Raw genomic sequence first — 17,237 nt, 5'->3', positions numbered from 1 at the left:
CTGTTAGGATCACCTGTCCAGGTGTAGCACTGCCCTCAGTGGCCTGGGTCCTAACCACTAATTAAGAAAATGTCCCCAGACTTCTCTACAGGCCAGTCTGATGGAGGCATCACCTCAGATAACTCTAGGTGTGTCAAGTTGTCCAAAAAAAAGAAATCAGTACAGTGACTAAACAGGAATTGGTTGTGAAATTATTGCTATAGTACAGAGGAGAAAAAATTATCATATGAGTTAGGAGACCAATAATGAACATGAGGGGCATGGATGGAAGCAGGATATGTTTTTAACAGAGTCAGTTGGATTTAATTAGGAATTAGATGTGGAAGAATGAATCCAGGTTTATAGGTCATCTTCTGGGTAATTAGCAAAGCATACCTGAACAGAATTAAATCTTCTTTGTTAACTTGTCATTATTCTAATTTCAGGGCCTGGTAGCTTTTTTTTTTTTTTTTTTTTTTTTTTTTGTCTTGCCAGTTGCCATATTTTCAGGACTGTTGTAGCCCTCTATCTCCTGGGGTGTTTTTGTGTTTTTTTTTTTTTAGAAATTTTAAGTGCTAATGATTTTCAACTAACTGCTTTGTCAGAATGAGTATGTACCTTCAAAATATATATTTGCAATAATTTTATCATTTGGAGTTAGATATCATTGTACCTCATCTTAAAAATAATTTGTATTACTAGAGAAAATACTGTCAATATGTTTCCTTAGGTGAATTCATCATATTTATTTATTTATTTATTTTGGTTTTGAGACAGGGTTTCTCTGTGGTTTTGGAGCCTGTCCTGGAACTAGCTCTTGTAGACCAGGCTGGTCTCGAACTCACAGAGATCCACCTGCCTCTGCCTCCCAAGTGCTGGGATTAAAGGCGTGCGCCACCACCGCCCGGCTCATCATATTTATGATACTATGTTTTGCCAAGTAATTCCCCTTAAGAATTCTTTAAATTATGATCATTGTAACATAGTCATTATTGTATAGAATGAAGAGAATTGCTGCTGAAGTGATCAGTAACTCATGTTTACTGAGGGAATATTTTAAAAATCTTTGGCTTTTTTCTTCAGTGTTACAGAGTTTTATAGATAGGAAGTTTCTAATACTTGAAATTTTAGTTTTAAATTTCTCCAGTTGAATTTGCATAGCATTCCAAATTGATTGTGATGTTTTTCAGTGTCAAAGTTCGATCAGCTGCTGCTACCTGTTTGAAAAACATTTTGGCTACAAAGACTGGACACAGTTTCTGGGAGGCTTATAAGACTTCCGAAGATCCCATGCTGATCTACTTACAGCCTTTTAGAACATCAAGGAAAAAGGTCCCTTAAATAACAAGTGTTTGTTGAATACCTATTATTTGTAGAATGATTACATTTGTTTTGTACTATAGATATCAAATTGCTTAAAATAGTTATGTACTAATATACTGCTCGCTAGAAAAATTCATAGTGTACATTTTTGAATTTAAGGAACTTGTTATTTTTCACTAGGGCAGGATAGAAACATTGAAATAGATAAACTAGAGAAATGGTGAAATGGTGATTTGGTGCTGAGGGAAATTCTTTTCCGGTATAGCAAACCATTTGATCCCATGCACCATCAATCCTGGATGATTTTAGATGTTGTGATCAGCCAACAAGCATTTACTGCTTAGCACAACTGGGATAAATATCAGAGGACTGTAAGCATCCTTCTTGTATGTTGATGTCATAACAGTTCTGCTGAACGCAGTCTGCAATAATGTTAAGAGCTTTTGCATCTCTTGTTACTAAGCATTCCTCTTTTCAGAAAGTGATAGCAATATGCAATTGCTTTTTTCCTGCTTAAGTTCAATGGAAATACTCATGATTAAAGTAGTAATTTTAATGTATCATAGTTTGATTCTTAGTAAAATTAGTAAGAACTGTTAATGAAGTTACTAATATAGCTTAGTGTAAAGTATTTTTAACATGTAAAAATCTCATTTTGAAATCATTTTTTATGGTAGATTTGAACCAGTTTTGTAGATGAGCCAGATGAGGCAGAGTGTGAGTTGTATAACACACTACCAGCAAGTGACAGAGCTAACAGAACTCGGGTTTCTCACTCCTGCACCAGTAATATTGTTACTGTTTCGCTCCCTAGTTTAAACCCCTCATCTCACATGTGTGCTCCCCTCCCCTCTCATTTATTTTTGGAGCAGGGATTGGACCTTAGGACCTTGTACTTGACCTATATCCCAGCTCTATTTTACTTTTATTTTAAGACAGGATTTCACTAATATACCAAGCAGCCTTTGAACTTAAAATCCTCCTACTTCAGCTCCTGAATAGTTGAGACTGCAGCCTGAACCACCATTCCTAGTCTAATCTGTTTAACTTTTAAAAGGCAAATAGTTCTATTCAGATTTACTCCTTTTATTAAGCATTTATTTTCTCTTTTGTGTGTTTACACGTGTAGACGTGTGCCAGAGTCAGTTCCCTCCTCACACCATATAGGTTCTGGGGATCAGACTTAGGTCAGTGAGGGTTGATGGCAAGTGCCTTTACTTGCTGACCCATATGGCAGGCCCTAGGTGTAGTCTAAGTGTACTTAGTTTTATTGGAAACAGATTTGACTGTGCATGGATATTTATTTGACAAGGAAATGATTTTCTGCTTCTAGTTTTTAGAAGTACCCCAGTTTTTTAAAGAAGATATCTTAGAAGGCCTGGATGATGTGAATCTGTGGGTTCCTCAAAGTGAAAGTCATGACCTTTGGATAAAGACTCTGACGTGTGCCTTTTTGGACAGTGGAGGCATAAAAAGTGAAATTCTTCAGTTATTAAAGCCAATGTGTGAGGTAAGAGGATTAATTAATCTGATTTAGAGCCTGTGGTTTTGTTCTTCTTTGCTTTTCCCATTCTGTTTAATTTCTGTGTATTTGATCATGATTTGCATATTTGAAAAGAATACTAAGTGGTGAGTATATCATCTGCCTGCAATGTGATCCACATTTATTTGCTATAAATCCATTGAAGTAGGTATCTTTGGTTAGCCAGGACTACATGGCAGACTTTAGTTTTTTTGTTTGTTTGGTTTTGGATTTTTGAGACAGGGTTTCTCTGTGTAACTGTTCTGACTGTCCTGGAACTCGCTTTGTAGACCAGGTGGCCTCAAACTCACTGAGATCTGCCTGCCTCTGCTTCCTAAGTGCTGGGATTACGGACATGTGCCACTGCTGCTTTGCCACACTTTAGTTTTGAGATGACAACATACTAGTTAAATTCTACAAAGTACTAGAATAAATTAGTAATGACATGTAAAACAATGGTGATTATAAATTTTTTGTATTACTGAAAGTCAGCTCCTGTTTACTGGCAATTGGCATTCTTCAGCATGCTTTCTGAGTGAAGAAAGTTAGGTAGCAGTAGAGTTTTACATTGGAAGGTCTGGTACAGTTGATTTCAGCAAATAGTAAGTATATGAACCAATTCAAAGAGCCAAGAATGTTTGGGGATAAAGGCTGTGGCTCACTGGGAGAGTATGTGCCTCTAGTGCAGTAGGAGCAGGGGTCACTGCTGGTGTTTTCTTGGTTGGTTATTGTTTCGTTTTGAGATAGGGTCTCAGTGTGTAACCAATGATGACTTTAAATTCCTGTTCCTCCTATCACCATCCTGAGATACCATACTTGGCGTTACTGTTTATTTATTTTCTTTAAAAACTACTTGATACACAATTTTGGTGATGGTGGTTGGTGTTTAGTACTATCTTCAGTTCATGGTAGACCAACATAGTATTTTTAAATTTTTCATATGTCAGTAATGGGGTAAACATTTTAAGTGGATTGTGTTACTCTAAGCAGTTGTGTGGGCATGTACTGTGTTCTAGGTGAAACCTGACTTCTGCCAGACTGTGCTACCATACTTGATCCATGATGTCTTACTCCAAGATACACATGAATCTTGGCGGACTCTGCTGTCTACACATGTCCGAGGATTTTTCACTAGCTGTTTTAAACACTTCTCACAGGCAAGCCGATCAGCAACTCCTGCAAGTTCAGATTCAGGTATGCTGTTCAGTTGTTAATGTTTATACTGTAAACTTCTCAGCCTTAGAGAAAGATGGTTCAGTAAATAACAGGGCAGCTTACTGTGCATTCTCTATGTCTGGCATTGTGCTTGTAATGTTTGTAACAACATAGATAAAAACGTAAACTTATCCACATGTTTGGTACCATGGTAGAGGTATGATGGAATTTTTATATTTTTAGACCTCTGGCCAACTACTTTTTAAAAACTTTTTATCACCAAATCAGGCGTATTTTTGTAGACAATAAAGGTTCTATAAGTTTTTTTTAAAAATAAATTATCCAAAAAGAAAAAAAATTGCCCATAATCATATAATCTAAGATATCTACATTTGGATTCGTATGTACATAAGATCTAATATTCTGCTACAAGGTAGGGTGACAGTTGATAATAATAATGATTGCATATAAAAACCTTTTGGTTTGTTGGAAAGTACATAACCTGAGTTTGATTCTCCACACCACATTGGGTAGCTCACCTGTAACTCCAGCTCCATGTGCATATACCCACACATACATTTTAAAAAATCTTCCTAAAACACACTAAAGAATAATTATTATCTTTTTATTATACTTAATTTTTTATTTGATATTTATTTTTGTCATAAATATTTTTATTGATATTTATTGAGCTCTACATTTTTCTCTGCTCCCCTCCCTGCCTCTCCCCTCCCCCCTTCAACCCTCCCCCAAGGTCTCCATGCTCCCAATTTACTCAGGAGATCTTGTCTTTATCCACTTTCTACTTCCCATGTAGATTAGATCTATGTAAGTCTCTCTTAGTGTCCTCATTGTTGTCTAAATTCTCTGGGATTATGGTTTGTAGGCTGGCTTTCTTTGCTTTATGTTTAAAAACCACCTATGAGTGAGTACATGTGATAATTGTCTTTCTCTGTCTGGGTTACCTCACTATAAATGATGTTTTCTAACTCCATCCATTTTTCTGCAAAACTCAAGATGTTGTTTTTTTCTGCTGTCTAGTACTCCATTGTGTAAATGTACCACATTTTCCTTATCCATTCTTTAGTCGAGGGGCATTTAGGTTGTTTCCAGGTTCTGGCTATGACAAACAATGCTGCTATGAACATAGTTGAGCACATGTCCTTGTGGCACAATTGAGCATCCTTTGGATATATACTCAAAAGTGGTATTACTGGGTCTTGAGGAAGGTTGTTTCCTAATTTTCTGAGAAATCGCCACACTGACATCCAAAGGGGTTGTACCAGCTTGCATTCCCACCAGCTATACTTAAATTTTTGAGGAGATAGATATACACCTGATTTAACCTCACTAAAACATTATAGAATACATACTTATAGTGAAAAATCACATGGCATCTCATTAATATGTATGATTTCAGTTAAATTCAAGAGTAACAACCTGTCCGAAAGAACATACAAATATCAACACAGACATGGCTGCCCCACCTTTGATCTTATTAGACTAGAAGTTGTTCATCAAAATGATCTGGAATATGCTTAATGAAATTTTGGGGAAATTGCTGAATTAAAAATCCTAAAGTATGGGTTGATGTGATGGTTTTAATGGGTAAGGTTCCTTGCCACCAAAAACTGATGACCTGAGTTTAGTCTTTTTTTGTTTGTTTGTTTGTTTGTTTTTTAATATTTATTTATTTATTTATTATGTATACAATATTCTGTCTGTGTGTATGCCTGCAGGCCAGAAGAGGGCACCAGACCTCATTACAGATGGTTGTGAGCCACCATGTGGTTGCTGGGAATTGAACTCAGGACCTTTGGAAGAGCAGGCAATGATGCTCTTAACCTCTGAGCCATCTCACCAGCCCCTGAGTTTAGTCTTGAGAAACCCACATAGTGGAAGGAGAAAACCAACCTGCACAAGTGTCTCCTCTGATCTCCATATGCGCTCCCTGCCTGAGTGCCCACATGTACAGTAACTATTGTAATTAAGTCTATTTTAAAAAATAATTTAAGATAATGTAAAAAATCTAAAATAGAAACTCTTGATGAGACTTTGTTAGCTGTCTACAATATATCACCTATGTTTAATTGGGGAAAAAATATGTGATCCATAGGTATAAGTAATAATTTGAAGTTTATCTTAAGTATTTTTTAAACAATTTTACCACTTATGTTTATACTCTGATCACTTAATAGCAAAATTATCTAGTTTTGTCTCTAGAGAGGGCTAATAGAGAGCTAATATTTTTATTACCTTAAATGAAATTTTGGACTTTACATATATAAAAAACTATTATTGAAATGGCAATAAATGTAGATTCCTATAAATCTTAAATGCTGTATCTGTTTCTGGTTTCTGGAAGTCTCACACCTTTACTTGAATGTATCACATGAATCTCAAACTCGGTTATGTAAATAAAAATTAATGGTGCTTTGCTGCCCACATGGAGACCCTTCTCACCCTCTGCGTACCTAGTCTTGCCAGTTCTGTTTGCTCAGTCACCATCATCCTTTCTGCTTTCTAGCTCTGATTCAGAAAGTTGAGATGCCCTCACTACCTTCTGAACTCTACTTACTACTAACCGTCTCAGGTACACATTTTTTAGCGTTTGGTTTTTTGAGACAGCAACTCAAATTCTCCTCATATAGCAGTGGAAGACTTTGAACTTCTGATTCTCCTGTGTTTACCTCTCAAGTGTTGGTATTAGAGGCACGTGCCATGACACCCAGTTTATACAGTGCTGGAGATTGAGCCCAGGGCTTCGTGCAGGATAGCACAACACTCCTCCCAACTGAGCTGCACTCGCCCCATTGGACTCTGCTGACTTTTCCTGGTACTCCATCCTTTCCCTTCCCCCACTGACCAGTATTTTGGCTTCAGATGTTACTTTCTCCTTCAAGCTTTTCTTAGTCCAGGTGAGGTCACTCTCACATAAATTCTACAGCAATCTCAACCTTTCTCTCACTCCTCTTGTCACCATATTAGAGCCTCCAGGCTAACCAGTGAGTTCTGTGTGCAGAAACAGTCTTGATTTGTTCATGGTTGTGAATGTACTAAGCACCCAGCACATAAGACATCTCAAGCCAGTAAGTACTGCTTCAGAAACAAATTACAATTGGCACCATCAGTTCTTGTTTATGCTATACATATTGTTTCTTTTGAAATAAAAGGAATGGCGCTAAATTAAATTGATTTAAATTTATTAAGAAGCATTTTTGTTTTGGGTAACCACCCATCAGTGTAGAAGGAGAAGGACACAGACAAGACAGTACTTTTATATCACTCTGAGATTCAGAAGAGCTATTTCTGTTTCTTTTAGAGCCAGAGCACTTTCTCCGATGCTGTTTGGATAAAAAGTCACAAAGAACAATGCTTGCTGTTGTCGACTATTTGAGAAGGCAGAAGAGGTAATGTGGTAACAGTTGTTTCTCAGGTTGGGAACTAAGCACTGTACCTTCCTTCTGGCTACATTTTAGCTTGATTTTTTTTTTTATTTGTAACTGCTTCAGACTGCTAAAATTAATGGGTATGATACTTCTATATTTTAGTAATCTGTATGCAGCACAACACTTAGGTCAAGTGTGGGGAACTGTCGGTTCTTATCCCAGTTGTCCAGCAGGCATACTGCTGTGACTAAGTCATGCTCTAGTGAGTGTGAGAAAGAAGTATATTGTTTTCCCAGATTGTTCTCAGTACTGCTGCTGCTGCTCATTAAATAGTTCTTAGAGTACCTAGAGTCAGATGTCTCCTTTATCATCTTTGTTATAAGGTAAAGCTTTTGTTGCGGTGTGCCATACTTACCATGAAAATCTCTAGAATTTTTGTGTATGACAGAATTGATTTAGGTAAGTTACTTTGCAATATAGTGTCTTTGTTTCTATTGTTATTTTTTAACATTCTTTTTATTCTTTGTGTTTTTCACATCATGCATCTCCAACCCATTCATTTCTCCATTCCTTCATAGCCACCCTCTGCCCTTGCAACCTTTCCCCCTCAAATAAAAAAATTTAAGAGAAAAAAGGAAAAATTAGTCTCCTCATGAGAGCTGTAGTGTGACACAGTGAGTCACGTAGTAAACCCTTATTCCTATATCTTTACTGCAAGTGTTCATTGCAAAGAGTCATTGGTCTGTTTCAAGGGCTCTGGTTTCTGGTATAGTATCAATGCTGGGCCCTCACTAGGACTTTACTTGATTACCCTGCTGTTGCCTTGTGTTGTATAGGTCCTTCAGCTTTGGGTCTGTGCGCCAACAGATCATAGATAGGGTGGGCCAACTCATAAGCTACTTCTGGGCCTGGGTATTTGCAGGGTTGGTCAACCTGCCAGCTCTCCTGTCTTCACCACCAAGGTGAGTTCTCCAACATTGCCTTGCCTGGTTCACCCCTTGCAGTTATGAGCAGTGGGTGGGGCCAGTTCTGTTTTCACATTCTTAGGGTTCACTCTCCCACACCTACACCATCAGAGCTAGCTCTACTGTGTTGCCCAGGGTGTAGAACTCTTTCCTTAGTGCTTTAGCCAGTGAGGGGTAGGACCAGTTCTCTCTAGTGTTGCAACGAGTAGGGGAGGTGGGGGTCAACTCTTTACAGCCCTATCCTCTAGGTCTTCTGTGGTGTCAAGATCCACCAACATTAGCACAGACTGAGGCTGCATCAGGGCCATGAACCCAGACATGGGTCCTGGCAGCAGCCTAGGCCTAAAAATCACCATGGCTCTGGGTAGCAATCAAGCCACCCACCTCAGCCTTCTGACTGCTTTTACCTCTTCAGATGTGTAATGAGTCTTTTTCCGTCCCGCCAGCCAGCTCCCAAATAACGACACAGAGGTTTATTATTAATTACAAAAGCTTGACTTTTGGCTTAGGCTTGTTTTTAAATCTATGTTCTGCCACGTTGCTTTTACCTCTACCCAATTCTGTGCATCCAACTCATTCTATGTCTCACTAGCATCTGTTACTCCCTCTCTGCCTGGTGTAAGCATTGCAGCTCGGGTAGAATGGTATCTTGGCAGTCAGGAGCCAAAGAGTACCACAAAGTTATTGTTAGCACAGTTGTAAAAGATACATGCCTTTCATGACATTCCATCTCACTAACAGGCTTGGGGTTTTTGTGGGTTTTTTTTTTATGTTTTTTCTTTTTTTTTCTTTTTTTTTTCTTTTTAATGTCTTTTTGTGACTACAAAGTTTGTAATTTATCTTGTTTTATGCCATATCCTCCTCTGAGAAAGCACTTCACTTGTAGCTGTGAGTGCCCTTTTCTGGTATGGGAGGTAGTTTAATCTTAGAGCCATTTATTTCAGACTTAATGAGGTAGAATGATGTTGTTGGCAAGACATAGAGAAGGGCCGGGCGGTGGTGGCACACGCCTTTAATCCCAGCACTCGGGAGGCAGAGGCAGGCGGATCTCTGTGAGTTCGAGTCCAGCCTGGTCTACAAGAGCTAGTTCCGGGATGGGCACCAAAGCTACAGAGAAACCCTGTCTCAAAAAACCAAAAAAAAAGACATAGAGAAGGTAAATCTTTTTTAGAGACTATTTTTAGGGCTGGGAAGATGGTTAGTGAGTGGAATGCTGACTATGTAAACCTTACATGCTGCACAAGCCTCATGGCCTGATCCTGGATCTCAGTGGTGCAGTTGAACATGCATCTAATCCCACAACCATAAAAGGTGACACAGGAGAATGCCCAGATGCGTGTGGGCTAACAAACCTGGTTTATGCATTGTGGACAACAAGAGAGACCTTGTCTTAAACAGGATGATGACATGGACCAACATCCAAAATGGTTTTCTGACCTCTACATGTGCACAGTAGCACATGATGGACATACACGTGCTATAGACACATACACATCTAAAAATTCGCTTTTTTGTTTTTAGTTGACAGATAGTAATTGTACAAGACAGAAATTCTTGAGCTGGGCGTAGTGGTGCACATCTGTAATCCTAGTACTTAGGAGGCTAAGGAAAAGTATTGTGATTTGAGGCCAGCCTCAGTTAGTGAGTTTGAAGTCAACCTAGAATTACAAAACAAAGACACTATCTCCATACAAAAAAATTTTACTTTTTTTATTGTTATTAAAACCTGGAGGTCTGGTGTGGTGGTACCATGTTTCCCAGAACTCAGGAGGCAGAGGCAGATGGATCTCCCGGTTCTACATAGTGAGTTCCAGCACAGCCATGGCTACACAGAAAGATCAAGTCTTGAAAAAGAAAAAAAATCTTTTTTAAAAATTACTCAAGGGGGCTGGAGAGATGGCTCAGTGGTTAAGAGCACTGTCTGCTCTTCCAGAGGTCCTGAGTTCAATTCCCAGCAACCACATGGTGGCTGACAACCATCTGTAATGAGATCTGGCGCCCTCTTCTGGCGTGCGGGCATACATGGAGGCAGAATGTTGTATACATAATAAATAAATAAATAAAATAAAATAAAAATTACTCAAGAAGATGTGACTAGGGCAGGACTTAAATGCTTTGTTAAAAGCTGTGTGATCTGACCATGTTACCTGATGTCTTCTCATTCTTAAAAAATCAGGATAAGGACAGAGGCATCTTGATGCATACCCTTAATCCCAGGCAGAGAAAGGGGGATCTCTATGCATTCCAGGATAGCTAGGACTGTGAGCCCTGTCCCAAATAAATATCACTATAAGATCTACTTTAGGGGCTAGAGAGATGGCTCAGTGGTTAAGAGCATTGCCTGCTCTTTCAAAGATCCTGAGTTCAATTCCCAGCAACCACATGGTGGCTCACAACCATCTGTAATAAGGTCTTCTGGCCTTCAGGCATACACACAGACAGAATATTGTATACGTAATAAGTAAATATTTTTTAAAAATATATACTTTAAGGATAGAGATGTATGGTAAGCAACATTGACAATGTATGTAATATACCTAGCATTCAATAAATGTACAGTTCTTTTCTGTGGGCAACTTTGATTTTTCTGAACTTGAATTTCCTCAGAAGTAATTATTATACTGAAGTGCTGACTATGTAGAAAATGTTGTTTGTGCTCTTCTAGTATTTACAGATAGGACTCAAAATGACTAACTTAAGTTGCTACAGATGATACAGCTAGTAGCAGGTGGCAAAACTAGCTTTGTACTTAGCTGTATACTACTCCATACCAGTACCCTTAACCACTATGTTGTCTTATGACTGTAATTTTAGCTTTGAAAAAGATAATATCTCTAGTTTTCAGTTCTGATCTGTCATTATCACAGTGGACATTTTTTTTTAATTAAGTCGTTCAGTGTTGGATAATAGGAGCAAATCATTACAACAGAAAAGACATGTATATTACTTTTCCCATCACTGTGACAAAATACCCAACGAAAGTAGCTTAAGGAAAGGAAGGAAGGGTTGATTGTGGCTTTTAGTTTGAGGTGTATGTTTGACTGTGTTGGGGAAGGCACGGTGGCAACAACAGGAGGCAGATGATAGCTTTTTCTTCATTTTTAGGAAGCGGAGAGTCATTGATGCTAGTCAGTGCAGGATCTGAGCTCATGAAATGGTGCTACCCACATTCAGGGTGGGTCTTCTAGAAATCTGTGAAAAGACATGCCCAGAAGTTTGTATCCACGGTCTTTCTAAATTCCATCAAGTAGTCAATTAGAATTAGCCCATCACAGTTTATTTTTCCTGTCTGAGAAGAAACCATGTTTTCATACTGAAAGTGGTTATGAAGCTGTCCTTTGCAACTGATGATGTAAAGTGTGGGTGCAGAGCCCAGATTGATATAGCGTAATAATTGGTAGTTTTCTGCAGATTCTCTGAGAGGTTTATGAGTCAAGACCATTGAGAACTGGACTTTAGCCGGGCTGTCTCAGAATGGTTTATAATCATACACTAGAGAATTGTGGCTTTCAGCTCTGTTCTGTACCATTGTGCTTCTTGTGTTAGCAGTAACATGGCATCATGTTTACTTCCTCTTCAGGCCTTCTTCAGGAACAGCTTTTGATGATGCTTTCTGGCTGGATTTGAATTACCTGGAGGTTGCAAAGGTGGCTCAGTCTTGTGCTGCTCACTTCACAGCATTGCTCTATGCAGAGATCTATTCAGATAAGAAAAGCATGGATGAACAAGAGAAAAGGTAATGGATTTTGACATTTTGGTTTTTAAATTTGTATTAATATTGTTTCAATAAAATTATATAGTAAAGATTATTTTGCCCCATTTCTCCATTTTTTTTTTTTTTTTAAATTTTTTTAATTATTTATTTATTTATTATGTATACAATATTCTGTCTGTGTGCATGTCTGCAGGCCAGAAGAGGGCACCAGACCTCTTTACAGATGGTTGTGAGCCACCATGTGGTTGCTGGGAATTGAACTCAGGACCTTTGGAAAAGCAGGCAATGCTCTTAACCACTGAGCCATCTCTCCAGCCCCCCATTTCTCCATTTAAAAGACACTTTAGCCAGAATTTTTTTTATTAGATTTAAAAAAAAATACCAATCCAAATTCCCACTCCCTCCTCTCCTCCCAATACCTCCACACACCCTCCCACCCCACCCCCCTCTAATCCTAAGAGAGGGTAAGGCACTTTGCTTTGTAGAAAATCGAAGACCCTCCCTACTACATCTAGGCTGAGCAAGGTATACATCCAAAGAGAATAGGATCCCAAAAAGCCAGTACACGCAGTAGAGATAAATCCCAGTGCCACTGCCAGTGACCCCTCAGTCTACCCCAGCCATACAACTGTCAACCACATTCAGAGGGACTAGTTTGGTCCTATGCTTGTTCCTTCCCAGTCCAGCTGGAGTTGGTGAGCTCCCATTAACTCAGGTAAACTGTTTCAGTGGATGAACCATTCATGGTCTTGACCTCCTTGCTCATATTCTCATTCCTCCCACTCTTCAACTGGACCTTGGGAGCTCAGTCCAGTATTCCAATGTGGTTCTCTGCCTCTGTTTCCATCTGTTGTTGGATAAAGGTTCTATGGTGATATTTAAGATAATCATCAGTCTGACTACAGGCAAGGCCAGTTCGGGGCCCCTCTCCTCTGTTGCTTAGGCTCTTAGCTGGTGTCATCCTTGTGGATTCCTGGGAATTTTTCTAGAGTCAGGTTTCTTGCTAACCCCATAGTGGCTTCCTCAATCAAGATATCTCTTTCCAACTTAGTAAGGTAGTGCCGAATTGTTTCTTAAAGTGATTGTACCAGTTTGTATAGTTAACAAAAGTGTAGTTGAGCTGGGCAGTGGTGGTGCATGCCTTTGATCCCAGCACTTGGGAGGCAACGGCAGGCGGCTCTCCGAGAGCTCAAGGCCAGCGTGGTCTATAAGAGCTAGTTCCATCTTTTTTTTTTTTTTTTTTTTTTGAGACAGGGTTTCTTCGTAGCTTTTTTGGTTCTTGTCCTAGAACTAGTGGGCTGGCCTCAAACTCACAGAGATCCTTCTACCTCTGCCTCCCAAGTGCTGGGATTAAAGGCATGCGTGATCCCAGCACTTGGGAGGCAGAGGCAGGTGGATCTCTGTGAGTTCGAGGCCAGCCTGGTCTACAAGAGCTAGTTCCAGGACAGGCTCCAAAACCCTTTCTTGAAAAACCAAAAAAAAAAAAAAAGAGCTAGTTCCAGAACAATGAGAGCAGTTACACAGAGAAACCCTGTCTCGGGGAAAAAAAACGAAAAAATGTATATAAGTGTAGTTGATAAGAAAGTGCCACATTGGAAGAAGAAAGCAAATATAACTTTATCTAGTTTGAGGGAAATAGTATAGATAATACAGAACATATTTTAGAAAGATATGAGAGGTACTATCATAGCAGTATTTAACTTATATATTGGATTATTATAGGCATAGTAAAAGTCATGATATTAAAATGAGTCACCAAACTATACGTCCATATATTTAAATGCTTAATTTTAAAAGTAAGGCATTAGAGTGGATAAATCTGAGTTCTACTCCCATTATTTATTACTTTTATAATTTTAGGTTTCAGTGACTCCAACTTACTTTCATCAAATTTCTTAACTTTTCTCAGTTTACTGGAGGTTAAATGTGTCTTGTGGTCTTACTATGTATATCTGCAATTATCACGTTGAACTTTAGGTCAGACTACTGATAGAATATTTAGAATCAAATTGGGAAACTTCTACTCTATTTTAAACAGGCCTGTTTCTATATAAATAAGCATGTTTGGCATATAGCTTTGCCATTTATACAATATTGTTTTTATATATAACTTCTCAAATTTCTTTTCAATTCCAGGTCTAAGTGATATTCTGTGTATTACCGTTCTTTTTGCAACCATAATTAGTTTCTTTCTGTTAAAGAGTAGGATAAATATATTCATAACCTCTTAGTATATTCTCATTAAAAGAGCTCTTCTTATAATAAACAGAAGTCCAACATTTGAAGAAGGGAGTCAAGGTACAACTATTTCTAGTTTGAGTGAAAAAAGTAAAGAAGAAACAGGAATAAGCTTACAGGTAAATATTAGAAATTCTGTAATGGTTTTTATGTGATACGTTGTATTATTTTTTTATAGTGATACCATTGATTTTAAAACTGAAGCTACTTACTGGACTGAGCAATGTATGTATGTATGTATGTATGTATGTATGTATGTATGTATGTATGTGTATATATGTGTAACACCCGATTTTGTGTTACACCCTCGGTACAGTTCGCGTGCCACTGTACCGTATGCGAGTCGGGCAAGGGCCTGGAGATTGAAAGAACACACAAAGAGACCTGGGTCATTCGTAAGGAGATCAGCCAAACGCCGTTTTTTCAACCTTGGGGAAATCCTTATATACCTAGCTGCTGCACAAGGATTTCCGCCCAGGCAGGTGGGAAAGTACCATGCCAAAGATGGAGTTAACAATGCCCTACAGCTAATCATCAGGCGGGGCAGGGGGAGCACAGGAACAAACAGAATGCTTTAGTTAGCTGACCAGAAACTGTCCTCAAGATGAACCCCAGGAACAAGGGTAGACCGGGCCCTACATATGTGGTCTGAGTAGAGAAATAATTTCCAGTCTTGACCTGCCACTTGTTATGTAATGCGGCACAAATAACTGACCCTGTCTGACTTTGCACCTCTTAGAAGGCTGAAGTGAAATCACCTGTCTCATGGTGTAAATTTATACCACACAGTTTTTGCCGTTGTGTTTTCTTCTATTTTATTTATAGTATTTCTAAGTTGCTAACTTTTTTGCATGTATACATATGTCACAGAGCCGCAGCTTCATTTGTAAGTTTCTAAGTACTGTCTCAACGTACTTAGTAGCACTGTTTGGCACTCCTGAATCTCCTTGTCTAGCTCATTCCTCTTTGCTTTGATTAAACCTCTGAAGTCCACTTTTTTTTCTAGTTGTCTTCAGCTTGCCTTCTGCTTTTTGGAGAGAATAGTTGATGTCTCTGTTACTTTTCTGTTGCTGTGGTAAGAAACCATGAAGGCAACTTAGAAGACAGCGTTTAATTTGGGGCTTATGGTTTTAGAGGGTTATAGTCCATAATGGAAGAGCAAAGGCATGACAGCCCTCCCCCCATGACACACTTCCTCCATAGGCTGCATGGCCTAATCCTTCTCACGCTTTTCTAACTGGGGAGCAAGTATTCAAGAATGAGCCTATGGGGGCATTCTTATTCAAACCATCACATAGGTAGAGGTCCTACAACATTTCCACACTCAGACTTAAATCTCCTCTTGTCATAACCATTTCTCTTATTAAAATAGAATAACACTTTCCCTTTATCTCAGGTTATTTATCTGTTCTTTCTCAGAAACTTTGATATGCTGTGCTCCTTCAGAATTGTGTTGTAACCACTTCAGACTTTTACTGTTTCAAACATTCCTGTTCTTGGAGATAGGAGGAGGTTCTCTTCTCTGTGTTCTCTTTAGGTGTCACTATCTTCTTTCCTTTCACAGCTGGACTTGGTGATGATGTCTGTATTTGCTTTCTCCATTTCTTTCCTTAATTCCATTAAAATGTCACTTGCCTAATGTTTTCCACGAACTAGAAATTGCTAAGTTTGCTTATAACCTTTTATTTCTTTCTCCTTAACTTTTAACTTCACATTCAGCCATGGTGTGTGTGTGTGTGTGTGTGTGTTTGTGTGTGTTTGTGGAAGCAGGCCAGCTATTGAAGTCAGGTGTCTTTAATCAGTATCTTATTTTTTTGAGACAAGGTGTCTTCTTAAACCTAGAGCTCACTGATTTTGCTAGGCTGATCAATGAACTCTAGGGATCTACTTGCCTGCCTCCCAAGAGGTAGGATCACAGATGGTTGCAGCTACTCTGAGCTTTTTATGTGCACTGGGGATCTGAACTTAGGTCTTTATGCTTTCGTGGCAAGCACATTGGCGACTGAGCATCACCTGATGCATCCTCAGCCCTGTCTTGTGCTTACCATGTGATCCACTATATTAGTGTTCCTTTTTCTCTTAATACTTAATAGTTTCACCTTTCTGTGCTGATTTTTTTATGTGTTTCTTTTTATATAAGCACTGTTAGGGACTAAGTGTTTCAACTTTTAAGGTTTTTTTCATGTCTATGAATAGAATATTTGAATAAGAATTTTATGTAGAATTATACCAGTATTGATGGATTTGTATTTAGGAAATACTTCCCATAGCAAAAATACCAAAGCAAGTTAATTGCTTACTCATTTTTCTATAAAACGTAGCTTCTGTTTTTTTGTTTTTGTTGTTTGTTTTATTTCATTGAAGTCAAACAGCACTAGTATTTCCTATGTAAATTTCACATAGGTGTTTAAGTAATTAAATTGCTGCTTTGTGCACTTAAACTATTATTCCTTTCAAAGAAAATGTATGACCTTTGTTTTTACCAGTTTCAGTAGTTAGGCTTTGCAGAATTTTATTTTCCCATTTACAATTTCATCTGCTGACTAGATTGTTTTGAATCGTAATTATTACTGAAAATGATTGGAAAAAAACCCTAGTATGTTTGGTATACATGTTTTATCTAATTCATAAAATTTTGAATGTCACTTTTTTAGATTTATTATTTTATGCATATGAGTATTTTGTTTGCATGTATATACGTGCACCATGTGCATGCCTGGTGCCTGCCGAGGCTAGAAAAATGCTTTGGATCCATAGTACTGAAATTACAGATGATTGTCAGCCACCATGGGAGTGCTGAAAATCAAACCTGGGTCCTCTGCAAGAGCAGTAAGTGCTCTTAACTGCTGAGCCATCTCTCCAGTCTGTGAGCATTCCTTCTAAATTAGACTATAATCATTTTATCATCTGGGACGAATTTACAGTGCTATTGATTCAAATATTTTGTATGT

The 17,237-nt window shown here is 38.5% G+C and overlaps 1 protein-coding gene across 5 annotated transcripts in view; it reads left to right on the top strand.

Annotated features, from left to right (window-relative positions):
- The window catches only part of Atm (ATM serine/threonine kinase), a 106,701-nt gene that overhangs the window by 55,003 nt on the left and 34,461 nt on the right, over positions 1-17,237 (top strand). For 4 of the 5 annotated variants that reach the window (XM_057769046.1, XM_057769047.1, XM_057769043.1 and 1 more), the window contains 6 exons: positions 1,170-1,311; positions 2,636-2,812; positions 3,841-4,018; positions 7,302-7,389; positions 11,914-12,069; positions 14,318-14,405. In XM_057769046.1, coding sequence (XP_057625029.1) covers positions 1,170-1,311; positions 2,636-2,812; positions 3,841-4,018; positions 7,302-7,389; positions 11,914-12,069; positions 14,318-14,405 — 829 coding nt within the window. Of the gene's footprint in view, positions 1-1,169; positions 1,312-2,635; positions 2,813-3,814; positions 4,019-7,301; positions 7,390-11,913; positions 12,070-14,317; positions 14,406-17,237 lie in introns of those variants that run through there. The other variant, XM_057769049.1, reaches the window with a different exon arrangement.

Source organism: Chionomys nivalis, chromosome 4 (assembly GCF_950005125.1).
Source record: "Chionomys nivalis chromosome 4, mChiNiv1.1, whole genome shotgun sequence".
In the NCBI taxonomy this organism is placed as follows: Eukaryota; Metazoa; Chordata; class Mammalia; order Rodentia; family Cricetidae; genus Chionomys; species Chionomys nivalis.
The sequence above is the reverse complement of the archived record's forward strand: the minus strand, read 5'-3'. Positions and strand labels throughout refer to the sequence as shown.